Source organism: Pisolithus orientalis (assembly GCF_024613125.1).
Source record: "Pisolithus orientalis strain OTSU chromosome Unknown F5J12scaffold_14, whole genome shotgun sequence".
NCBI lineage: Eukaryota > Fungi > Basidiomycota > Agaricomycetes > Boletales > Pisolithaceae > Pisolithus > Pisolithus orientalis.
In genome coordinates, this window is record NW_026260795.1 from 751,928 (window position 1) to 776,139 (window position 24,212).

General features: G+C 49.0%; 9 protein-coding genes across 9 annotated transcripts; 7 read left to right on the forward strand and 2 right to left on the reverse strand.

Annotated features, from left to right (window-relative positions):
- The first annotated feature begins 41 nt into the window (after positions 1-41).
- On the forward strand, positions 42-1,687 carry F5J12DRAFT_832234 (WD40-repeat-containing domain protein). Its single transcript, XM_051745772.1, has 6 exons — positions 42-281; positions 313-532; positions 591-839; positions 890-969; positions 1,025-1,212; positions 1,274-1,687. The coding sequence occupies exons 1-6, from the start codon at positions 84-86 to the stop codon at positions 1,626-1,628; spliced, it is 1,290 nt and encodes a 429-aa protein (XP_051600044.1). The 5' UTR covers positions 42-83; the 3' UTR covers positions 1,629-1,687.
- A 155-nt stretch (positions 1,688-1,842) lies between these two features.
- On the forward strand, positions 1,843-4,935 carry F5J12DRAFT_905697 (uncharacterized protein; the record flags this gene model as incomplete). Its single annotated transcript, XM_051748693.1, has 11 exons — positions 1,843-1,926; positions 1,980-2,051; positions 2,103-2,193; positions 2,244-2,363; positions 2,398-2,428; positions 2,498-2,835; positions 2,885-3,012; positions 3,143-3,234; positions 3,293-3,455; positions 3,507-3,860; positions 3,883-4,935. 11 exons carry the CDS (start codon positions 1,843-1,845, stop codon positions 4,933-4,935), a joined length of 2,526 nt encoding a protein of 841 aa, XP_051600045.1.
- Positions 4,936-5,390: 455 nt separating this feature from the next.
- F5J12DRAFT_721054 (uncharacterized protein) lies at positions 5,391-6,311 on the forward strand (the record flags this gene model as incomplete). Its single annotated transcript, XM_051741278.1, has 3 exons — positions 5,391-5,800; positions 5,873-6,056; positions 6,084-6,311. The coding sequence occupies 3 exons, from the start codon at positions 5,391-5,393 to the stop codon at positions 6,309-6,311; spliced, it is 822 nt and encodes a 273-aa protein (XP_051600046.1).
- Positions 6,312-6,355: 44 nt separating this feature from the next.
- F5J12DRAFT_720836 (uncharacterized protein) lies at positions 6,356-6,592 on the forward strand (the record flags this gene model as incomplete). The annotated part of the gene is made up of 1 exon (XM_051741264.1): positions 6,356-6,592. A coding segment is annotated over one exon (237 nt), but the record flags the coding sequence as incomplete, so codon positions are not given.
- Positions 6,593-6,878: 286 nt separating this feature from the next.
- Positions 6,879-8,070, forward strand: F5J12DRAFT_782920 (uncharacterized protein; the record flags this gene model as incomplete). The annotated part of the gene is made up of 3 exons (XM_051742784.1): positions 6,879-7,432; positions 7,475-7,563; positions 7,985-8,070. 3 exons carry the CDS (start codon positions 6,879-6,881, stop codon positions 8,068-8,070), a joined length of 729 nt encoding a protein of 242 aa, XP_051600048.1.
- Positions 8,071-8,722: 652 nt separating this feature from the next.
- F5J12DRAFT_892860 (general APC amino acid permease) lies at positions 8,723-11,635 on the forward strand (the record flags this gene model as incomplete). Its single annotated transcript, XM_051747605.1, has 22 exons — positions 8,723-8,889; positions 8,946-8,952; positions 9,002-9,114; positions 9,171-9,235; positions 9,296-9,330; positions 9,384-9,392; positions 9,461-9,472; positions 9,526-9,533; positions 9,583-9,643; positions 9,693-9,763; positions 9,820-9,833; positions 9,892-10,049; positions 10,107-10,240; positions 10,291-10,372; positions 10,429-10,489; positions 10,539-10,598; positions 10,649-10,880; positions 10,928-11,001; positions 11,051-11,115; positions 11,178-11,280; positions 11,347-11,441; positions 11,552-11,635. 22 exons carry the CDS (start codon positions 8,723-8,725, stop codon positions 11,633-11,635), a joined length of 1,710 nt encoding a protein of 569 aa, XP_051600049.1.
- Positions 11,636-12,016: 381 nt separating this feature from the next.
- On the reverse strand, positions 12,017-16,884 carry F5J12DRAFT_720964 (CNH domain-containing protein; the record flags this gene model as incomplete). The annotated part of the gene is made up of 19 exons (XM_051741273.1): positions 12,017-12,522; positions 12,571-12,692; positions 12,748-12,845; positions 12,895-13,023; positions 13,074-13,235; positions 13,291-13,376; positions 13,431-13,508; positions 13,558-13,996; positions 14,046-14,104; positions 14,161-14,284; positions 14,338-14,607; positions 14,657-14,962; positions 15,011-15,074; positions 15,124-15,440; positions 15,490-15,792; positions 15,840-15,903; positions 15,958-16,024; positions 16,182-16,503; positions 16,555-16,884. 19 exons carry the CDS (start codon positions 16,882-16,884, stop codon positions 12,017-12,019), a joined length of 3,846 nt encoding a protein of 1,281 aa, XP_051600050.1.
- A 1,921-nt stretch (positions 16,885-18,805) lies between these two features.
- On the forward strand, positions 18,806-20,389 carry F5J12DRAFT_720990 (S-adenosyl-L-methionine-dependent methyltransferase; the record flags this gene model as incomplete). Its single annotated transcript, XM_051741276.1, has 8 exons — positions 18,806-18,915; positions 18,969-19,133; positions 19,186-19,236; positions 19,284-19,363; positions 19,421-19,521; positions 19,575-19,757; positions 19,817-19,958; positions 20,016-20,389. The coding sequence occupies 8 exons, from the start codon at positions 18,806-18,808 to the stop codon at positions 20,387-20,389; spliced, it is 1,206 nt and encodes a 401-aa protein (XP_051600051.1).
- A 156-nt stretch (positions 20,390-20,545) lies between these two features.
- F5J12DRAFT_892863 (amino acid permease-domain-containing protein) lies at positions 20,546-23,394 on the reverse strand (the record flags this gene model as incomplete). The annotated part of the gene is made up of 20 exons (XM_051747606.1): positions 20,546-20,629; positions 20,695-20,789; positions 20,840-20,948; positions 21,004-21,166; positions 21,239-21,288; positions 21,338-21,516; positions 21,565-21,659; positions 21,965-22,083; positions 22,138-22,220; positions 22,270-22,296; positions 22,346-22,359; positions 22,410-22,477; positions 22,536-22,590; positions 22,646-22,653; positions 22,720-22,731; positions 22,782-22,790; positions 22,843-22,981; positions 23,054-23,166; positions 23,243-23,249; positions 23,303-23,394. The coding sequence occupies 20 exons, from the start codon at positions 23,392-23,394 to the stop codon at positions 20,546-20,548; spliced, it is 1,521 nt and encodes a 506-aa protein (XP_051600052.1).
- Between the last annotated feature and the right edge of the window lie 818 nt (positions 23,395-24,212).

The window sequence follows — 24,212 nt, forward strand, 5'->3', positions numbered from 1 at the left end:
CTCCCTCCGTCAACGATCTACTTCCGAATTTGGGAAGCACATTAGCCACTGCAGACACGGCCGCCAACATTGCAATCCACCCGATGGTAGAAGTTTCCAGGAAACAAAAGGCGTATCGGAAGGATAAGAGGGTCAGATACGAACCTTCTTCTCCTAAGGATTTACGACAAAAATCTTCAAAACTAAAGCCAGTCATTCCTTCTGATCCGAAGGGTAAAGAAAAAGCAAAAGAGGTCGACGGCACATCCTTACAACCCTCTCAACAATCAATACTTCCCAACGTCGTTCAAAATTGTCGCAGGTTCTTATGAGAAGTTACTCTACGGATTGGAGGGCACAGCAGCTTCCTCGAAATCTGGATACGAGTTTCACTTGAAGCCAATTTTCATATTCCCCGCGCATGTCTCTCATATCAAAGCTGTTGCAGCTTCGCCAGGTGGAAAATGGCTAGCAACAGGAAGTGCGGATGAAATTATCAAAGTATGGGATCTGGCAAGGAGGAAAGAAATAGGAGGTTTGATGCACCACGAAGGTAACGTTTTCCGAATTACCAGGTGCACCTCACGTGGACACAATTCCCGATTATCCAGGATCTATCACATACCTGGAGTTTCCATCGCGATCCCATCTACTCTCTGCGTCCGAGGACGGCACACTAAGCTTATTCCATGCACGCGACTGGGTCGTTCTCCGCACCTTCAAAGGTCATAAGGGCCGTGTCAACTCTGTTGCAATCCATCCATCTGGAAAAATTGCACTGAGTGTTGGACAAGATCGCACACTTCGTATGTGGGATTTGATGCGCGGAAAGGGGTCTGCTAGCATTAAGTTGGGGAAAGGTATTTACCCTCCCATGTTGCTCCAGCCTTGGATTGATTGCCTTCATCAGAGGGAGAGATCGTGCGGTGGTCAGTTGGAACGACGTTTTTCATTGTACAGTATCACTCGACCCTCGAAATATTTTCCACTGTAGGTTTCTCTCGCATTATCTTTTTGCTACATCTGCTCATTTTTCCCGGTGTAGGATATGGTTTTGCGCCATAGCTTATCACACGCTTCCAGGATTCACAGCGTGCGATTTTGTAGGTGGGCCGGCAGCGGAGAACTAATGCTTGTCGCGGCGGAAGATAAGAAGGTATCTATATATCACTTTTTGGAGGACCCAGAAAAGCCTCCATCAATTATTGCTGAAATGACTGGCCACTCTAATCGGTCTGTACATTCTCCAAGGCGTATGAGCGAACACATCATTTACGTCGTACTGATACTTCAGCGTCAAAGCCGTGGAAACGCTCGAAGTTGCTGTACCAGAACCAGAAACCAACACAAAGAACGCCCGGAAGTCGACGACAATAGCTTGTACCATCTCATCCGACGGAAACATTTTTGTGTATGATCTAGCAGTGTTGCATGACGGCATTACAGAACCAATGCAGTTACGCCCCGTGGCGGAGTACGATACTAAGGGCACACGACTAACGTGCCTAACTGTCTCAGGAAATAGATCTAGAGATGAGTCCGACGCTGAAAACGCAAAAATTGGAAAGCGGAAACGTACCGAAGATCAAGAAGACAGTGGGGAGGAGGACCAGGAAAAGGGGGCAGAGGAAGAGGAGGAGGAGGAGTGAGAACCGAGACTGGGTGGCCAGGAGTGGATGCCATAACCACAAGTGTCATCTGCAAGACTTGATTATTCCCTCGGGCTCGTCAGTAATGGAGTACTTGATGGAATGACTATGTAATGTGAACTACTGAGGTGTTCATGCCGTGTAAACCCAACCTTAGGGTCAGGATAGTATTCGGCTACAAACAGTCGGGATTCGGATGACAAGGCGTCAGACGATGAGCACGGCAAAGCTCAAACGGAAACTTGGAGACCTCGGGGTTGACATTTCTAGCAGGAGAGCCAATGAAAACTTCTGCCTAGTGAGTTCTGCTCGTGCCCACCATCCGACCAGACCATAACAAGTTCACTGTAGATCGGGACTCCGTTGCCGCCGCTCGAGAAGTCCAAGGACACGGGCGAGTTTGTACCGGTGTGGAAGCAAGAGGTCGGTATCGTATCATCAATGGCTTACGTGGATTTTGAACAAACGGCCTAGGTCAGAGATGAAAAGGGACGAAAAAGGTTGCATGGTGCTTTCAGCGGTGGATTCTCAGCCGGGTTTTTCAACACTGTCGGTTCCAAGGAAGGTACTCCTCACGATACTTTTCAACGTCGAGGGAGACTAACAGCTACGTAGGATGGACACCTTCTACATTCATATCCTCACGTACCGACCGTGCCAAAGGCCGAGTCGCTCGGCCGGAGGACTTTATGGACGAAGAAGACCTTGCAGAACTGCGCGCAGGACCAGAAGCTAGTAGCTGAGCACGATGAGATGGATATTGTTGGAGGGACTATGGCAGAAAGAGGGCGAAAGGATGGGTTGGAGGAGACGGAGAAAGAGTTTGTTGTTGTTCTGCTGGTTGTTTTCGCTACTCATATCAACGCCAGCCCTATTACACTTGCCCTGGAAGAGGCGACCGTTCCTCCACCGAAAGATTCGGTTGGTGCGCGTATCCTCAAGAAGATGGGCTGGAGGTTAGGTTGGGGGATAGGACCTAGAGTGTCATGGCGACAACATGAAATTCAGTATGGCCGGGATCCCAGCGCAACGGAGGTCGACGAGGAGGCTAAGAAGCATACTTATCCGCCGCGAGACACGCCGCTTGTTGTTGTGGGGCGTAAAGATGATTTTCATGGGATTGGATACAACAAGGGACTCGGCTTACATGCAAGTTCAGGTGCTGTTCAAGGGAGTTCGAGTGCAAAACAAGGGCCTAGATTGGCAGGTTTGCCCGCTTATTTCTCTCGCTAGGGTTCGCAACTTAGGTTTCTCAGGCGGTTTTGGACTTGGCGTGATGAACGATGCGGATGAAGATGACCTGGACGTATATGACCATGCTGCAAGTCTCGGCAAGAATAGGACTGCTTTCGATGTTACCGACGTTCAGGATGACGAGCGCATTGTCATTGGGAAAGGAAGGCCCTTCATCAACGCAATCGCGGAGCCTCCGGGCACAGACTACCCAGCCAAGGGATGTAGGTGATACTTACTAGTCACTTTCTAGCGGTACAGTTCAGCTGATGTACTTCTAGAGACGAGGAATTGTCCATGCTGCCTTCCGGGACGGTACCCCCGTGTTGTCCGGCTTCGTTTTATCTGATAAACCAGTGGCGGAAGATATGTGGTACTTGCAATCGCGTTTCGCCGCACAGTTCAAAGATTTAAGTTTCCTATTCTGTCAGGTTTCCCATACCGGACGTGCCACAAGGATGGACTCCCAATCCAAAGCAAGTCTGGGAGAAAGCAAAAGCACAAATCGAGGACAAGGAGAATGTTACATCGATTGCTGTCCCGTCACAACCCCAAACTCATGCTCAGTGGAAGTCAGGCATCACCCCTGATCAGGTAAGTGCAGGCGTGTGTGCTGTCCGACAGCTGATTCATGTCTATGCAAAGCGAGGTGCTGCTCTTGGAGAAACGTCTCTCCCTGCTGCGCCGCGGTCTGTTTTCGATTACATGTCCAAGAAAGATCAAGAAAAAATCAAGAATATCGCGGCAGGCCGTTCGATGCCCTCTCTATCCCCTGGTGAGGCTGCTGTTCCTACAACATCTGAGACTCCCCCTGGTCCACGTGGGGTTTCAATACCTCATGTTGAAGCCCATATCGCCGAGGCAGCTCTACGTGGGTTCCAGCCATTTGCTTCCAATCCGAAAAAGCAGGCTCGATATACCGCTTTCCTTCGTACATATGCTGAACCAGGATCGGATGCATCCATACCTCCACGGCCTGCACGACCAGAAGCCGGAGTCGTATGCTTTTGAGTTAAACGAGTACGCAAAGGCTGCGGCTTTGTTCCGTCCTGTAACTGGTGCGATGGCAGGACGGTTTACGAGCGCTGCTGTGCTAGAATCAGGGCCCAAGATTGTCGAGGGGTTGCATAAGCCAATGGAAGAGCCAACATTGCCAGAGGACCTTCCTGAAGAGCCTCCTAAGGAGGATCCAAAGGAAGAGGATCAAAAGGCGCACGCGGCACGACTGGGAATGTATGGTCCAATGACGAGGGAAGTTAAGCCCTGGCAACCGGCACGCTTGCTTTGTAAACGTTTCGGCGTCAAGGATCCCAACCCTGATATGCAATACGATTCAGGAGCCCCTGCATCATCTTTCAATCCCCCTTCTGCAGATGACACTTCGTCGGGCGCTGCCCCCCTAGGCTTCACTCCAGTAGAGAGTGACGGCGGCATCGCTTACAAACGCGATCTGGCTAACATTGGCCTTGGAGAGGATGACAGTCAAGGGGACGATATTCTCACCTATGAGAGGCCAGCGATGGACATATTCAAAGCTATTTTCGCTAGCGATGCGGAAAATAGTGACGAGGAAGATACCAAGGCGCACGAGACGGCAGACAGTTCGATAGTGCCAGAACCGTCATCGTCAACTCAGGCTGCTACTCCTGCGGAGTTGCCGAGTGAAACCTTGGCCGCTGACATTGACATGTCTAACTTTAAACCGACATTCATACCCCGCGACCCGCAAGCCAAAACTAAGGCGAAAGAGAAGGAGCACTCTGGGACGGACAAAAAGAGCAAGAAATCGAAAGGTGCTAAGGGTGGCGTGCTTGTCTCCTTCGATCTCGATGAAGAGGGTGGAGAAGCGCTCTCGCTGTCTGGTCTACGACATAAAAGAGACCGTGATCGTGACAGGCCGAAGAAGAGAAAGAAAAGGGAGGGAGGGAGAGGAGAGGAGACGTGGGTGGAGAAACCCCCACCTGACATCGTGAAAGACTTGCCCCCTGATTCCTCTCTTGATCCAGACGTCATGAATAGTCCATACGACATAGGTCCTCCCCGAGGTCGCAAACGTGCCATAGACTTCATGTAACCCAGCCACTGGCCTCTGAAAGCATTGAGCATTCCTACCGCCTAACATATACTGCGCATTTGAAGAACGACTATCTTCCCTTGAACTATAGCATAGCTGCATACTTGTAGCAGGAGACTACCTCATATCACTCGACTCCGTGATGCCTTTGTGCCGCATCAGCGTTTTTCAGATCTCCGTCGTGAAGTCGTTATCAGTTACGCAACCAGGCACGAGAGACGTCAGGCATGGCATCGAGTTATCAGTGTGAGGAGTTACCAACTTGCCCGTCATGAAGCCGTTATCGGTCGTGTATCTAGGCACCGTGCCGGGACGTGACAGCGGAGCGTCTGTTCTCAGAGAGAAGTGAGGCGTGATGCATATGCATGAGCGTCGAGCTATCGGTGTGAGGAGTTACTACCATAATAACTAATGGACCCCTAGACCCGGATTCGGTGCATCATGCTTCCTAGGATATGAGGCCATCCACGAGATCGCCAACAGCTACAACTTGCGCCGTGACTTTGATTGGAGCATTCAAATTGGGGAAAGACTTAGAGAAGCACTTGACTCACTGTAGAATCCTTGGTTATCTCTTTCATCATTTTCCTGTTCGCGATATCAAACCATTTGTCAGGGGAATCATAACAACCAACAGTCAGCAAGACAAACTACTCCAGTTAGGGGAGATCTATTATGATTTCTTCATTCGATCGTGTACGTCCTCGGTGGCTTTTACTCGTGGCATGCTTAAGTCTAACGAAGGACAACTGCCGTCGTTTTCGTCTTTTCTATCACCACACTCCCCTGGTAATGTCACAAAGCTGATAGAGTGTATGCTGCAAGAGGCCCCTCAAGATCATCGAACGGCTACAAAAACATGTTTGTATCATCACCTTTTACATAATCTAGACACGTTGTCTTACATATGTCCCAAATAGGCTCTTATTAGAAACAGCTTTCAGTGTCCTGTTACGAAGGTGTATGATTGGGACGCTGCCATGTGCAACAGAGAGATGGAAATGAAGATTATGTGTGAAGGAGCGGAGGGAGGGTTCACTCAGTGTGTTCACATCTTTCCAGAGTTTACCAACGCAAATATCACACCAGACTCGACCGAAATTAATTTTTCACTCAACCACGTTCTTCGTTGTTGATCATTACTCTAGGTGACATATGCTGCCTCCGTTTGGGGGGCCCTTGAATGCTTTGGTTACTTGGGACTATGGAAGGAGCTCAATGGTCCCAATATGCATCGATTGGAAAACATAGTGACAATGGAAAAATCGCTTCGTGTCCGTTTCGATCGGTTATGGATTCTGGTTCAGCTGCAACGGTTTGCACCATATTTTCTCTCCTTTTGTCTTTGGCATCTGAACAAGGACCTCACATCATAAGAGGAACACAACACATATAAACTTAGAGGAATTTGTGACTGGCTTATTTCCCAGTACCCGAAGTATGTGACATTCTTGCCCATGTCTTCAGTGCAGGTAGATATATCGAAAAAATATTTGAATGCATGGAAGATGCTCATGCCTTGTCAGAGGATGGAGGGTCAGCAGAGCTTTTGCAGGAAGCAACATTGTCTTCGATGCATGCTATTTCCAGTCTGATGTATTTTTTGCTATTCGGTCATCACGATGTTTGTAGGAAGTATATCTGGTCTGGCTGCTAAATAGAATGACTTTCCACATTTCGGACATGTATATACTGCCCGGTTGGTACATCTCCAGCCTTGTCATTTGTTATCCGCCCCGAGACATGTCTATCTTTGTGAAAATCAGCTCCAAATCATTGTTCATCTACTATCTATGCTACTCAGTACTCAGTAGCTATATGGAGTCTGATCCTTGTGTGCTACTAGTGTGTGATGAAGGACCAGATGCTCACCTGTGGGCTCCCTTCGGCCACGCCGCAGACTACAGAGGATTCCGAGGGTGTGGCCCATGTACTCTCATAGCATGTCTGGTTCGAGACCAGTGCTCCGCGATGTTGGATGCCAGCTATCTTTGCAAGATTTGTCCAACTCTAGCATCACCAGCAGCTTGCGTTCGCAGGGGTGTAAATCTCAGGAAGAGGTAGTATTGTACATTACCGCGTGTCAGTCAGTTGAAGACATCTCTAAAGATCGCTGGTCTACAGTCAGAGGTGTCATCTATCCGATACACGGAAGAGCTGACACCCCGGTTCAGTCGAGCCTGTTGCGACAAGTATTATATCTCAGTATTCGGACCACCGAACTTGTTCGTGGAGATTGGCTGCTATTTACAGACATTGTGTACATAGTAACCATGAACTTACCTCAAGCAAGAGCTGGTGGTTCAGACGTAATCCCGGCAAATAACGTGGTCGCGTCCTGGTTCGAGTGCACGCACCGGACCACGTCCCCCAGAGATCAGGACATGTTTATGATCATGGTCATAACATTCAATGCTCTTCAAGCATTGACAGCTTCTCTAGGCGAGACTACAGTTGTGGAGAAAACCTTCATGGACAAGAGAGGGAAGCGGGATAAGTAAGTCTGTACTGGCAGAAACGATCTCAGAAGCATGAAAAGTCAGTTACTTTTGCAGATTGGCGAAACTGCGGACGATGGTGATAATCACCGCCGTATTTGGGGAAGAGTGAAATGGGCGCGACTTTTATGTAAGTTCGCACACCCGTTACCTGCAAGTCAATGCTGTGCCTGAAGGGGATGAGAAACATATGATCAGAAGTAATTCATGCTACCTAGACAGCATACGCCGTACCACCGCGGTAAAAATATATATCCACACCTGCTGTGCGGAATTATTTGGAATACGTGGGAGCCACTTAGCAGTGTGAAAATCCGGCGAACGGTTGCCGTAAGCTGGCCGTGCAGTGACTGTACTGTGCAGGTAGCAAAATTGGAGCTGCGTTTCGAAGGCCAATTCAGGGAATAGTGCATAGCAGTCTGGGGTGTATCTTGTGACGAGCTGTGGCGCGAGAGTCAACGTTGCCATAACCGGGTCCCTGACAAAAATTGCTATCTCGACCCTGGGCTCTCCGAGCCAGTGATAGTTGCAACATTGTACTCGTTGATCAGGTTCCTGGACCCGTGCCGAGGAACAGTTTGAAACATTTGATAAGCTGTCATACGGTGGGGCTGGATCTTGGATTCTTGGACGCTGAGCCGCTGCTGGACTCACATAAAGCGCAGTTGTCGTGAAGGAACAACTGATCCTGAAGGAATTTCATCTCGGGGGCGTTAGAAGTGGATGAAAGTCGTGAAATGAACGGGCACGAAGAAATGGCCGTATACTGTGAAAGTGCAGTATTACTCTGGGGCCAGCTGCTACCAGAGGACGTACTGGGGTGACGGCGCGCGGGGTTCGACAAGGGTTAACGTCAACGTTGTTAACGTTGAAAACGAGGGGTAAGTACGTTAGCATTGTACTGCACAGACGGTCACAATAGTACCCATTTGTGATCAATGCGCAAGGCCCGTCTAAAAGTTTCACAAGGCTTCTGAACGTGTACTTCTCCGGTGTATCCAGGGATAAATGGCGGTGCCAACTTTTTTGAAGTTAGCCGCAGTGCTCGATCCGGATTTATGTATGCTCCAATTTCCATTTCCCGTGGGCCACGGTTGGACCGTGGAATCCCCATCTCTGATAAGAATGTTCAACGATCATACAGGAACGGCTGCCATGTGCTCTACCAAAGGCATCTCCACTCCTCTACTAGAAAATGGCACTGCAAAGGCAACCGGATGCCGTTCTTTGTCCCCCCCCACTCAGCCCCACTCCTCCACCTTCTCCAGTAACCCCCGCGGGCATACACGATGTCCGCACAGAGTCAGCAGAGAGATGATTACCCAGGTAGAGCTAGCCTTGAGAAGTTCGGCGTCGATGTCAACCTTCAACCTGTCATCGCCGGCTCTGAACATAAATTCGACGTTGCCTCCATCGATCTTGTTCAACGCCGTCTAAAGCAGCGTCATGTGCAAATGTATGTTTCTTCCCCTTTCCGCTTCCCCCTGTTTATTTCTCGCTCCCCGACCTCAGGATAGCCGTATGTAGCATCCTGTCATCACCTCCGTCCATACCCTTGATGTTTCTAGATTGCTGGTACTCTTGGAACCGGTCTGTTCCTTGGTTCAGGGAAAGCCCTCAGTGGTGCTGGGCCTGTCGGTGCTCTCATTGCCTATGCGCTCGTAGGAACTGTGGCTTATTCGTAAGTGGAAATTCATGTTAATCCATCCCACTATCCGTCCTCTAATTTTTTTCCAGCTCGTTATGCTCCATCGGCGAGATGGCCTGCCACGCCCCCATATCCGGTACCTTCCCGCATTATGGTATGTTTCAACACTCATTTCCCTGCATACCATACATGGATCTTTTGCTTTTTTTGCTAGCTGCAAGATGGGTCGACCCTGCTTTTGGTTTTGCTGTATGCTTTCTGTAGATTGCCCTTTCATCATTGCCTGACTCCTGACAATTTAGGTTGGCTGGGTATGTCACCCCGTTATTCTGCCTCACCATCGACTCACCCTTGGCCGTGGTTGAAAATCCGCACTTAGAACTACTACTACGTGGGTATTCTTTTCTAAGATGAACACTAGTCGTGCTGAACATTGCACTGTAGACAAACTTGTGAGTTCCTACGCGCTTACGTTGGCTTGCAATTCTCAACATAGCATAGAATGAGTGTGCCCGTAGAAGTTACCGGTGCTCAACTACTTATTACATTCTGGGACAACAACGTGAATAACATTCAACGATCTCACCTCAGAGAATGCTCATTTTTTCCAGCCCAAACATGTAGCGATCTATACGACAGTCATCACTTGCCTGGTCATTCTCATTAACATTTTCGGAGTCAGGTGTGCTCCAAACACTCATTACATGTCAGGAAATCTAAGTCGTCGCACGTCTCTAGGTGGTTTGGAGAAGGTAAGGGGGACCCGAGCTGCAGTGTCACGACCACGTCTCAACCCAATGCTCTTTCCAGCGGAATTCGGCTTTGCGTTGATTAAACGTGAGTCTCCTTGTCGCCTTCTATTTTTCTCGTACCAACAGGCGCCAGTAACCTTGATTACCGGTCTTATTCTCCTGGGCCTCGTCATCGACCTGGGCGGCGCGCCAAACCACCAGCGGCTTGGATTCCAAGTTAGTCCGACACACACTGTGTCTTGCGTTAAAAAAACAGTGCTAAGGATGTTGTAGTATTGGAAGAACCCTGGTGTGCTTGCTGGCGCTGGGCTTGAACCGAACCACATTGGCCTCGATCGCTTCCTCGGGATCCTTTCTGTACTTGTACAAGCAGGATTTTCTTTCCAGGGAATGGAGCTAGTCGCTGTGTGAGTGACGCGCCGTATTTATGGTTATTCCATGATCTGACCGTTTGCAGTGCTGCCTCTGAGACAGAAAACCCTCGCCGTAACATTGCCAAGGCTGTTCGTCGTGTCTTTTACCGAATCTGCATCTTCTACGTAAGTGGTGCTGTCTTCCCTCCTTCATCGCGGTATTTGATGATGAAGCATGGCAGATTCTGGGGATTTTCGTCACTGGTCTCATTGTTCCTTACAATGATCCCTCGCTCCTACAATGTGAGTTCGATGGGTTTATCCCAAATATATGTTAAATATGTTGTATTAGCTACTGGTAACGCTGCGGAGTCTCCGTATGTCATCGCGATGACTCGGGCTGGTATTAAGGGTGGGTCTTCACTTGAGCGAGTTCACCACGCTGCTGATTGTCGCCTTTAGTCCTTCCCAGCATCGTCAACGCCGGTGTCCTGACCAGTGCCTTCTCCGCATCCAATTCATTCTTGTTCTGCTCGTCGCGCATCCTTTATGGACTTTCTCTTCGCGGCCAGGCTCCCTGTATCTTCGCTCGCTGCACGTCAAGCGGCCTCCCGATAGTTGCAATCGGCTTCACTAGTGTGTTTGGGTTCTTATCACTTATGAACGTCTCGTCTGGTTCGGAGACTGTCTTCAAGTGAGTACTTTCTATACAGAGACTAACGAGCTAATTGCTGTCTGCAGCTGGCTGGTGAGCTTGACGACCATTGGCGGCTTCTTCACATGGGGCTCTATCAATCTCACGTACCTCTTCTTCCGTGAGGACCATGCCATTCACTATATAGAAATCGGCTCACAAGTGTGCAGGTAGAGGCTTAAGTGCTCAGGGTATCGATCGCAAAGAGCGCCTCCACTACTGGAATCCTCTGCAGGTGTGTGGTATGACACGTGGATATCAACACCATCAGCTCACGATCCCCTTATCAATCTCCAGCCTGGCCTCGCTGTGTGGGGCCTGACGTGGTGCATTATCTTCATTCTAGTTAATGGGTTTGAGGTTTTCTGGTCCTTCAATGCTGCAGGTTTCCTCACCGCGTGTAAGTTTCGCGTCTTTGCCACATCTCGTCTTTTAACGGCACCCATCCTCCCGTTATCAAACGTAGATATCAACATCCCAATCTTTGCTGGTCTCTATTTGTTCTGGAAAATCACTAGACGCACCAAAGTGTGGAAGCCTGAGGAGATGGACTTTGTCACCGTGAGTTTTTCTTTCCTCCCATGTGGGATATATTTTACCGACCCCTTGTTTGCCACTCCAACCATTTCGGTTTGAGGAGCACGGATTGATGCTGACATACTTGTTTTTAGGGAATTCCTACGCCAGAAGAGACAGAAAGTCCAGAAATTCCGCCAACAACCTTCTGGCAGAAGGTCGCGGCGGTCCTGTTCTAATCGACTGTATATTGCATTTCTGGCAATCGGCACGTTTTTCTTGGGTTGTCGATTGTAGGGCATGTATCGTATCGCCTTTGCGGCTCCGTGTATACATTAGGGTACACATCCATGTAGCCAGATCCCTGTTCGTGAATCATAAGACTTATAGGATAATATCCATTTACCTCGAGTCGGAAAATGAACGGTGGCACACACGATGGAGGGAAGTGACTGTCCAGCAGCCACGTCGGCAGCGCCAGTGCGAAAAGATTCATTGACTACAAGATGTACAAATTATGTAAACGATACTTCTCAAGCAATGACACAGAGCAACTGAACGAGCAGCGTAGTATACTACATGGCACGGGAAATGATGAAAAGGCTGAGTGAATGCACTGTTTACCTCCACGACGTGGAGTGTGTCAATGTATTCTGTACGAAGCTAGGCGAGTGCGGCGGAGAACTGGACTGGGGGAAGTAAGCTGAATTGGAAGGTGAAGTAAGTGGTCCCGGTGGATAGAGGGGAACCGTAGGCGTCAATTCAAACACGTGTTGCGCGACGGATCGCACCCTAGCACTCTGGCTAGGTTGTCCATGGGGTGGCTCCGGCACCGAGGCCACTGCATGTATTCGTGGCTCGAGGTTCATTGACTGCTTGGGTCCTTCTCCGCTTGTCGATGCAGCTCCGCTGGACGTCCCCCGCCCATCCCAGATGCACCGGATTTCGTTTCCAGGGATGATCTGGGCAAGAAGACCAGTAGATACTTGCCGCACCTCAATGAATCGTGAGTCGAAGAGAAGAATATAGGGCCAGTGCATTGCAACACGTTCCGCCGTGCCTTCCCATTCAATCGTACCCGAAGACCGACTGGGGCTCCCGTGTTTGTTCACGTAGATGCCGAATTCTGGAAAGGGTCAGACCTCCAAAGCGGGAGAGCATGAAATGAACAAACCATCATAACAAAGTAAGAACTCGTTGTCCACGCGGAACATCCCTACGGGCTTACATGATTCGCACCGTTTCGCGAGCCGTTCGTGGCCGTCATCACGTAGAGGAATAGTGACACTCTTGAAGCTGGTCAAGACAAAGGTTAGCGTATATATCAATTTCTCCGCAGTAACGTGCATACTCGGCGAGATCCATGATTTCGAACCCTTTCGTGCAAAGAATCGCAATTTTGGCTTTCAAGAAGACCAAATCGAATGATTCTGATGGTAGGAAGAATTCCTAGATCACTGTTAGGTCGAGGCAGTTGTGGCAAGGTGGTTAAATTTACCCTGTACAAGCGGAACCACTCTGAACGCGCCGGCCGTATACCAAATCGGGACGTGAAGGAAGCAGGTGTTTTCGTGCGTTCATTAATCTTTTCCACGACAGGTTCGAGCACACGGAAAACGCTGTCGAGCTACTCCCAGCTGAAATAGATCGTGACATCTTCACGTGAAAACAACTCACCCCTTTCTTTTTCATGTAGATCACCAGCGTTCGACCACCTTGCTGACCAACACTGAAGAAATGAACGTCCCTTGTCCCATTGACCCGTTGGGGAGTTTGGGAAGTATGTGCACTTTGAGGTGACGATGGCACAAGGGCTTCTATGTGATACGCGAAAAGTGCCTGCGCAAAGGCAACATTTACCAAGTAGCACTCCCAAAGCAATAACCTTGCTAACCTTGTCTGCTAAGACCAGGAACATGCCGAAATCTTCCAACATTGCGCACTGCGTCACCATCTTCAGGTGCAGCACACGACGCATTGCTTTGTATCCGACAAAGATCAGCAGCGGGCCAGGTAGTAAAACGACAGACTAACATTTGGAATCGTGTCTGAATCCAATCCATACCCCTTCTGCACAACCAATCGCGACGAGCTCTCGTCCATCCGGAGTATCTATTTATACATGAGCATTCCCAACTTCGATAGGCAGAGATAAGCATACTGAATGGCACAGAACAGGTAACTTTTCCCGTAAAAGCATTTTCGTGGTTCCAAGACGGAGCAGTGTTGCTTGCCGACAATGTTGGAATGAAAAAGGTGTCAGTACTAAGGGGATCCATTTCAAACACTTTGTTTGACTCCTGCACGACCTTCCGCAGACCAAGAGCTTCCTCCAGTTTTTGCTTCCATTCACTACGAGCTTGTTGGCTTTCTGTAAAAAGGGTGTGCAGCCCACCAAGTCTCCCGCTATAATAGATTGTGCAAGGATAGAGAAGACGGGGATCTCCGGCACTGTCAGGCATGCCACTTCCTGGGGCTGACGGTGTCCCACGGTCGTCCGCGTGTTTATTGCCACCAAGTCCGAGCCGCAATATACTTGTACTTCTCTGAATTGGCGCATCAGTAAAGCTGGCGAGGTTCAACAGATCCAATGGGATAGGCTATTGTTGATTAGCGAGGTCTGGATGGATATACTCAGAACAAGCCTACCCTCCGGTTGACGTGGTATTTAGTAATCCCATCCTTCTCCTTAGGTTTGGTTAATACCACTGTAAGCAAGCCATTAGCAAAGCAAGACACACAAGGAAGTTGGATGTGCGGTTACAATAGTTATCGAAAAGCAGAACGAATAGCTCGGTCCATCCGCTCCACTCAAAGCCAGTGTCTGGTTGGCGCAAAAGTTTACTGGCATGCACGAGGGATCGACTTTCATTCAGTAAATCCATGTCCTAGGAAAGAAAACTCTGAGCCTCGGTCATTAAACAACGATATCTGTACTCACGACTGATTCCCCGGTCTTGAATACAAGGTTGGCGTTATAGCACCATAATTGCACCTTTTGTTTCGCAGACTGAACACCAGGCTCCGTATCCTTCCCAATAGACTTGATTATCTCAAGAACTTCCGGTATAGCTTCACAATCCTCATGACCGGCGGGCGTTTCCTCCAGAATATTCTTGAGTAACAATTCGTACCTCAGGAGGCGAGGGATCGGACGGTATATGAAGTTCTTCATATCGAGGCGATGGGCGTCAGGATGCCGGACACATTTCTAAAGCGACCTGAATGAAAGCTCTTGAAAACGTTGTCATGTAACGTACCTCGACGAATGCCTTGAAATCAGGATTGTTGGCGTTTTCGTCGTCTATCCTGTAAGCAGCAATCGGATAATTGGGGATGTACTCCATGTAAGCATCCCTAAAGTTCAGGGCGGCGTCAAACAGTGGGGCAGTAACGCTCTTGATGGTCGGATGCTCTTCGCGTTGGACCTCGTGCAGTTGATCGAGAAGTCTCCTGTGGTGAGCATATATTTCAGAAGAATTGTGGTAGACGTCCGAGATGAAACTGTTCAATCTATCACGGGGAATAATCGGGGAATCTGCATCCCGCAATGGCCGGATGTACATCTACAATCATAAGCTCAGCAGTCAAGGGACGATTGGTGTCGCGCTCACCGTTTCTATGGATTCCAAATCCTTGACGTATGCCATTTCACCCTTGATAAGCTCGAATATTATACTGCGAAGCGCAGCTCAGACTTTGCTTGCACCTTAACTCCAATACTTACGACTGCCGTTTCGCTTCGGTCTTACTCAAGCCCTCCCTAACGTCCTTAGGTACCAGATCATGCCATTCCCACTTACCGGTCGGGCCCTTGCCCATAGCAGCTTGGAAGGTCCGCAGCTGAGCAACTCCTTGTAGGCTCTTGATCGCCTGTATGGCTTCCGCCAAGTAATATGCATCTGGGTTACCCTCTGTCGTTGCTTTCATGATTGCTTCTAGTGCAAGCGGATATTTCTGGAGATGCTCGGGAGGGCGGTTCAACAAATGCTTCACGTCTAAACGGCGAGACTCCTGCTGCCTTGCTGATTGTCGTGCGCATTCCTGTGAATATGCATCAGCTAAGCTTCGTTGGGTTCACAAGCATCAAAACCTCGAAGAAGAGTCTAAGCTCCGCATTTTCTTCCATTTCGTCTTTGAACTTCTTCTCTGCGAGTGGAAGATGCCCCACATAAGTCGGATACGCATACCGGAAGCTCCTAGCGGCCTCCAAAAATACGTCGCCAATCTTTTGTATAATTGGTGCTTGTTCGCGCTGGCGGACGTACAACGCTTCTATCAACCGCTTGTTGCATTCACGAAGGTCAAGGATATTGCCAAACACCTCCTCGATAAATTCGTCCAGCTGGGCAGCAGGCATAATGTGGGTTGCACGACGGAGGGGCTTAATAAACAACTGTCGGTTCGTCAGCGACTGAATGGTCACGAAGCTCGTCGACATACTGCCTCAACTGTATCGAGGTCTTGGATGTACTGCTCTTCCTGGCTGATTGTCCTGTATATGATACTGGTTGGTTGTCAAGTGAGCATTGTCCACGGGCGAAAATACGGTAGAACTCACGACTGGCGGTTTATCTCACTTTCGGGAAGGCTACTAATAACTGCAGGGTCAACTGTATTTTGCCAATCTTCGGTTTGCTGGAAGGCGAGTGAGTAATCCGAGAACAATATTTTCATGCTTCAACTCACGTGCGGTGGCTCAGGTTCAGGTAACGGGGCAACGTCGGCCACACTGGCAGGCTAGAATATTATCAGCGAAACAACATTTGGGGATAGCCGAATTACTTACGCGGCGCCTAGGACACGTGAATGAGTAGCATGGTTCCCCTTCGCTGCAGATTGATGCATAACATTTGGTGAGCGTCGTGATGACCGCAGTCGGAAGTTCTTCTCTTTCTCTTGGACCTTCAGAAGTTCCCTCTAAATCGTCCAAGAACATATAGACGTCTTCCACCCCATCTTGCAGAGGTTTGTCGCCCCACTCAACTTCGTAAAAGAACAGCTGTTGTTGGAGACTTCGTGCCACTTGCAAAGCTATACGCCTATCCGCAGTCGAGATACCATGATTAATGAGCAGTTCGCGTTGTATCTGCGACTGTATCGTCGACTTGAGGGCATATATCAGGACCAAGTGCGAAGAAAAGAGATAAACACGTACAACTATGTCCTTCCCTGTAAATGCGCGAGGATATGGTATGCTGCTTTTGACGTGTGTACCCCTTGGCACCTTGTCACGTAGCCTGACAGCGAGATGCGACAATAGACTGAAGTTGACGAATCTATCTGGATCTGGGTCGTCACTATCTGTGAAGTCTTCCTCATCGTAGTCCTGCGCCTGATTATCGAGCGGATCGAGCACACTGCCAGTGGTATCATAGATACTAGGACGAGAGCGATCGAAGGGATCTGCGCTGCCGCGATGATAGTCATCGACCGATTCAGCAAACGTATGCGTCACATGCGAAGTAGACGGTCCAGCAGAAGGCATGATGTAAGAACCCACAGAATCATCTCGAGTGAGAGTAGTCAAGCCAACTTGCGAAGACGAAGGCTCGTAGGCGGTATACGCTGTAGCAGCAGTTGACGTTGTTTGGTGCCTCGAGAACATACCGCCGGGTATAGATGATGCGGTAGAGCCTGTAGAAATTGCGCGTCCTAGACCAACATTGACATCTTGGTCTGTATCATTGAGCATGGCGGTAAGTTTAACTACGAATTGGTACTTACGTTGTTGGTTAGAATCCGGTGATGTAGAAGGACTTCGATTATCAATTTGGTGCAAAGGGACTGCAGTCTCATTGTGGCTGCCATTTGCATGATATCGTATGTTGGTTTGCGAAGGAAAATTCTCTGAAAGCTGCACTTGTTCTACGTCGCGCTGGCGGTGTCCCAGTGGTGCCTTTTGAGGCTCCTCAGCGTACATATCAAGCAACAAGGACTCGTCATAAGAAGTGCTATGACCCGGTATCATGGGGGGCGAAGCACCAGGAGGACGCACGAATGGTTTCCTTGATCCGTGATCTGGAATACATTCAGGAAGTTGCAAGCCATACCCTTCTATGTTGTGTGCCTGTCCGTTGGCAAGCATGGGCACAGCTGGAACTGGTTTATTAAGATTTGGAAAAGCGTCCAGAGGGGAGCTCGCAGCAGGCATCCTGCCGATAGATACTGTCGGTGAAGTGGCGGAACCTATGGAGGGATGACTGCTATGGTAACCATTTGGTTGGGCGCCCGGCGCTTGGGGCAACTGACGCCTCCTGCGACCAGAAATGTCAGACAGAGATCTCACTTCGTTAGAACCTAGACATACCCCTCGACTCCCGTGGTTGCCGATCTCGAAGCACTTGGAATGGGAGGAGTGATACTGTTACGAGAGTCTACGCAGCCAGTTGTCGATGGCAGCCCCGCGCCAGGAGGTAAAGGCAATGGCCTTAGTCTCTTCTGAGTTGTGGGGGACAAAGTAGAGTCTGGAATTGCGCGCAATTCAGCGGGGAGGGCTGGTGGCGCGGGAGGGACTTGGGCACATATATCAATGCAAGTGTATCGAAGAGCAAGCCAGAAAACGTACGTGGGGGACGCGGGGAAGCAGTCACAGCCCTCAGGCTCGACATGGGTTGCCCAAGGGCGTCAACGTCGACGCGTGCATTATTGTTGAATGATTCTCGGACATTGGAGGTTGTTACCGCTGCCACAGGCGACCGCTCCGTTTCAGAAGCCTCCTCGTCAAAGATCCGCCACACTTCGTCGTACAGATGCTGGAGATCGTCATCTCCAGGTGCAGGCGATCGTGCTAGAGGCTGAAGCGTGGACATGACAACCGTTCACTCGCTGCTTTCAAAGGGTTGATCGATGCCGCCCTTCCGGGGGTGAGAGGCAGAATAGGTGGCCTATATATCACAAGCCGTTGGGGAACTTGATGCTAGTAGAGTATCAGGATCTCGGCAACGTTAAAATCGAGCTCTGACACAACCGACAGAATCGAACACTTGGATGTAGCGAAGCAGGCCAAGCGGACCTGTCCACCGCACGCCTACCGCTAGCACAGCGCTCGGCCACTGCGGAGACCCCGGCTCACCGGTAGCACTGGACAGAGCAGCGCCGTTGAAAGAACCATCAACAGTAGCACCACTACACGTGGATTTCGAACAAGCCAAAATTTAGCTACAGCAAAATTCATACTTTAAGTCTATATGCTGTGCTATTTGTTGCAGTACGGTCATCATTATGACCTTCCCATTGTCCAGGAGTGTGACCACCGCCTGCTGGGACCCCGAAAAGTGTGGGATAGTATCAGTGGACTCCCTATTTATGGAGGTGATAGCATACTGCTGGTTGCGATCTTCATGCACTTGGTCTGTATGGACTACATGAGTACACAAGATATTGGACCATCGTGTTGTCGATCGCCGATGCTTGAGGATCAGAACCACGAAACCACCATCGAAACATCTGAACGGATCCCAAAATTGACTTCATCAGTACATGACATTGCTGCTGAGAAACCACCATTTGGTTCGAGGTAAGTACAGATCCAATGACGACTGGGAAGTACGTTGATATCCAGTCGTTCAGATTTCTCACAGAACAGTCTGACGTATGGACTCAGAACGCCTGGGACCATGTTCCACCTCCCAATGATCAGGCTGAGACCATATCTGCATCACTAGCGAGACAACGTGTTGCACCAGTACCCGAGCCTGAAAAAGAGAAGTACAACGCCAAGCCTGCAAAGTATTGGTACGTAGTCCGGTCCGGGTGCGCTGCGCGCATGCTGATATCCGTGCGGAAGGGATAACTTTTACAAAACAAATGCCGACAATTTCTTCCGGGATAGAAAATGGTCTGTTCGAGCCTTGGTTTACATGCACGGAAGATTGATCCGCCCAGGCTGCACTTGGAATTTCCCGACTTACTAGCAGCTGCTCAGCCAGATGCAGGAGACATCACGATCTGTGAAATAGGCTGTGGTGAGTTCCACAGGGATGTTTTCAAAAGAATAGACTCTCACTTTTGGCCCGGAAAAGGTGCGGGTAACACCGCATTTCCTCTCCTTTTGGCGAATAAAAACCCTAAACTCGCGATACGTGCATTCGACTATTCATCACACGCCGTGAAGTTGGTCCAGGTCCGTTCACTGGTGTTCTATCTCATGGCAGGGTTTTTACTTGTTAAATTTAGGCGAACAGTTTGTATCGTGATCCGCCTGTCGGATCCATACAAGCTGCAGTGTGGGACCTCTCATGTGAGAATAGCCTTCCGCTTGGAGTAACACCCGAGTCAGTGGACATCGTGGTACTGGTTTTTGTCCTCAGTGCTCTGCATCCCGACGAGTGGGAAAGAGCCGTTTCCAATATACACCGGGTTTGCCCATCTACTTCACGATGTTTGCCTTATGGCTGACGAGTCTATTATTTCTATAGATGCTGAAACCAGGCGGCATTATCTTGTTACGGGATTATGGTCGGTATGATCTCACTCAATTACGTTTCAAGTCGGGGAGACTACTGGAGGATAACTTCTACATCCGTGGAGACAAAACGAGGGTCTACTTCTTTGAACTTGGTAGGCGGTAGTTTCACGATTGTTTTCTCGTGTTGTGGTTAACTTCACCGTTTACAGATGAACTGGCTTTGATATTTACGGATGCACGACCTACCTCAGCCCAGAAAACCAGTAATACATTGGAGACAGTTGAAGAAGCTCAGGACGGTTCATGTGATGACCCCCTAACCTTATCACCGTACTCGGGAAGTCGTGATGATCAGATATCTGGAGGCCATTCCCCACTACCTGAAGTGGTAATTCACCCCAGCCTCCTCAGGCCGCATCCGCCCCGTCCCCCATTTATCATCGAACAACTTGGAGTAGACAGACGTTTATTGGTGAATCGAAAACGCCAACTAAAAATGTATCGGGTGTGGGTGCAGGGGAAGTTTAGAAAGTGTCCTTTTGATGGAGGGGGTACGTGCGATGCCTACGAGCTCGAATGTTAACAGTGATCTAGTATCTTCATTTATTACATGTTAATTTGATTCCTGGTGTACAAAAAAGGCGGGTGAGGAATAGCTACATCTGTATCTTGTCCATTCGGTTTGGTTGCATTCCATACTACACAAACTTTCCATCGGGAGGGGGCTTTAGCGCACAGCTCAGACGAGACGATAAGCAAGCCTCGCCCAGAAGCCGCTAGGCACTTCCTCGGGAACTTCAGTTTCGTCCTTTGAGGGTATATTCTGCATCCAACGATCCAGATCATCATGTCTATGGCTACTGGTGCACGTGTCGCGAATGTACTCACGTTTACAAAATCCATTTCAGCCGCTGAAATCATCTGAGTTTGATACAAATGTCTCCAGCCGATGAGACCAAGGAGGAAGATAGGTGGGATCAGATCTAAACTCGGGTAAGAATGCAACAATTGCTCAAAAGCCAACTTGACTGACAGCTAGTGATGAATGGCTGGTCTGCCTGGTAGAAGTGCAGGAAGACGGGGTAACCACTAAGAAGAAGGAAAACGATACACCAAAACAATCCCCACATAGCGAGCCATGGCTAGATGGGCTTTGGATGAGCGTGCATACAAAATGGAACATTGGCAGTCACTCACTTGGAATCTATTCCAATATTCCAAATGCTCTCTGGGAAATTTTTGTACTGCCATGCCCCTGTCTTTTGCAAAATGAATGAGAAGATCAAGCACCGCTGGGAAAGATACCAACAAAAGCGAAGATATGTGAAGTTTATCACACTCCATGTGATCAGCTGCCCGACTGCTGCCATATTATAAAACCACCTAAGAACCGAAGTCAACAACCCTCCAATAAGTTGCACACAGTACTGACTGAAAGGTCTCGTTCTTGAAATCCATGAATGCTAACAAGCCAAAGGCTGCCTAATTCCATCACTATCGCAAGTCTGTCCGAGGCAAGAATTTAACCAACCGTGAATAGTACAGCAGGTATGGAAGTCCCCGTATGGGTGTTGAGTTTTGCCAAACACGCCGGTGCTTGACCACGAAGGGCGAGCCCATATAGGATGCGAGAAGCAGAGAACATAAATGAATTCCCAGCAGAGACCGCACTACTGAGCACACCGGCATTAACGACAGAAATCACGGAACCTAAGAAGAGGATGAGTTTAGTTGTAAGAATTGAAGTGGTTTTCTCACGCTTGAATCCCTGCATTCCGCATTCCGATGACGAACGGAGACGCGTTGACTGTGTGCCTGTACTGTGCTGTTTGACTGGGTGATGTTCCCCGGAGCTGTATTATATGTTAGAATACAGAGTCAAAGATGCACGTTACGGTATCAACACACGTTGCAATAATCCTGGATCAGTGCTTCCTACAATCCAAACCAGCAGCAAAAACACCAGCAATCTAACAAGACTAATGGACCCAAGTTTAATGAAAAAAGGGGGGGATGCCACGAACGTAGAAGATGCCTATGCGGATAAAAACCCTCTTCATAGCTCTAGCGACATTTCGACGGGGACTTATTGTTTCTGACGCGGCGCTGCGAATGGCGTCACTGTCTATAGCATGAGCCTGAGAATCACCGGCCTTACATTGCGGAGATTTCGATTCCTTGAAAGGCTGCTGCGGCCTGTATAACAGCAGATATAATACCTAGGAATTTGTACCCGGGGAGTACGTTCGCTGTGAACGGACCTGGGTCTTTCCAGTACTGTAGGCAATCAAATGTTTGTATTCGATTTACCGGCAACATCGGGAGACAAACCTGGAATCCTAGTCTTCTATGCTCTGGAGCACCACCAAGATCAATAACAATGCTTATCAATATCAGGATGGCGATTAAGGTCACTGGGATGTTGATTAATGCGTGGCATCCAGGACTAGAGATACAACCTACACTTCGCAATACTGAACCAGAATTCAACTGAATCATAATTTGGATTACTCCTTCGGATGTCACGGAAGAGACACACCTTCCCCAAAATATCTATCCGGCAGTATTAAGGCAGCACTGAACTAGCAACAGTCAAGACTCACCTAACACCGAATATGTTAACCAGACAAGTAACACCCAGTATTAACACGATGTATGGCTTAGTGTTTTCCTGTGTAGCCAATCAACCGATTGAGGTTCGTGAGGCATGTAGTGTATCATCAACTCACGGTCCACTGCGATAGAAGAAGTTGGGCACCGGCAATCTCAGCAGGTATGGTCACACTATGAAACAATCGTCAGTATTTAGCACATCTGACAATACTATAAGGAGACGAACGCATTTGTCTACGAAATATAGAACGTCGAGGTCGATAAATTACTGGTAGTAGGAGTGAGGAAAGCGAAGCTTACGAAGAAATAAATCTGTAAATAATTAAGAACGAGTAACGGGACATTCCACTGATTCGGCTCACCCATCCAACCTAGATGATTAGATCAGGTAGTCTTCCAGACGAGGCAAGATATACGACTTACGGCGAAGCCGGTAGCCTCATCAACCCACCGATGCGCTAGTGTGTACACCATCAAAATCTTGAGAATGGAATTTAGGAGGAAGCATACTTGCCATAGTGAGCGAAGGAACCTGCGACGGGGGCCAACGACGTCATTTCTCCTACAGAGCTAAGGGAACTATCATGTGTTAGTGATAACCCATGTAATACAACAATAATAACCATATACGCACGCGTATGCGACCGAACCAACGAAAGCGTACGCGAGAAGAGCTCCGACGGGTCCACCACCACTGATTGCCTGACCGGAGCCAAGGAATAAAGCCGTTCCGATAGTCCCAGCAACCTAGCAACCATCAAGTCGAAGGCGTCATGTTGAATGAGTGGACAACATCCGGGATCTCACACGACGGTGAACTCACGGCTATCCTGAGAATGCAAGTTAGACTCATCATAGGCCTAAGCGTGCTCACAAAAAATACATTTGGACGTGTCGTTGCTCGAGTTGTCTTCGTGGACCGTGCACGAGAATCCCATTCCCGTTGGTGTTAGCAACCTCGGTTGGCGGGGGCATGGGTGTAGAATAAGGGGATGAAGATGTCTGGGACGGTAGTTATGTAGAACAAACTCCAAACGAAGGGCAGTGTCAAAAGTACGGCATACCATGGCGGACGTTTGGACGTGTCGTTGCTCGAGTTGTCTTCCGTGGGCTGTGCGCAAGACTCCCATTTCCATTTATGCTATTAAGAACCTGGATGGGCGGGGGCATGGACACAGAACAAGGGGATAGCGGTCTGGGAAGTTAGTTATGTAGAACAAACTTCCAACGAAAGTGAGTGTGAGAGTATGGCATACATACCATGGGAATAGGCATCTTAGAAATCAATACAGCAAGTAGTTAAACGCCCAAAGGGAATTCTCCGGACACTCATACGGGATCACATCACCATAACCATCATTATAGCCCTTCTTGTGTCCGACTCTGCCACTGCAGGTAAGCAGATCAACGGTAGAAGAATTTTTTACATTCCGGTTGAGTTCGCGACAGCAGACTGACACCCACCGACGGGGCGTTAATATTGCCCACCTACTGGTACTGCACGCAAGCCGACAGAACAAAGTCTAACGTACCTCGAGGGGCACGACTTCGAATCCCGCCGTTCTCGGCAAGACTCTAAACCTACAAGTCGGATCTACTTCTCTTGGCAGTCGAACATTCCTGTGTGTTGGTCCATGCCGTGCCAGTCAAACATAGAACAGATTGCGTTGGCTGACATGCAGTGCAAAGGGCGGATATATGTACTAGCACAGTGCTTACGTGATCGATCAAGACGGTAGCGAAGCTCGTGTGACCCGCTGAAATGTAGCACCTCCAACCAAGCTGCCCAGTCA

What these genes read in the sequence shown, in the direction of transcription:
- F5J12DRAFT_832234 (XM_051745772.1), top strand. Translation starts at nt 84, where the DNA reads ATGGTAGAAGTTTCCAGGAAACAAAAGGCGTATCGGAAGGATAAGAGG. An exon ending in TAGCATTAAGTTGGGGAAAG is followed by an intron (nt 840 to 889) that starts GTATTTACCCTC and finishes TGCCTTCATCAG; the next exon opens with AGGGAGAGATCGTGCGGTGG. An exon ending in CCCTCGAAATATTTTCCACT is followed by an intron (nt 970 to 1,024) that starts GTAGGTTTCTCT and finishes TTCCCGGTGTAG; the next exon opens with GATATGGTTTTGCGCCATAG.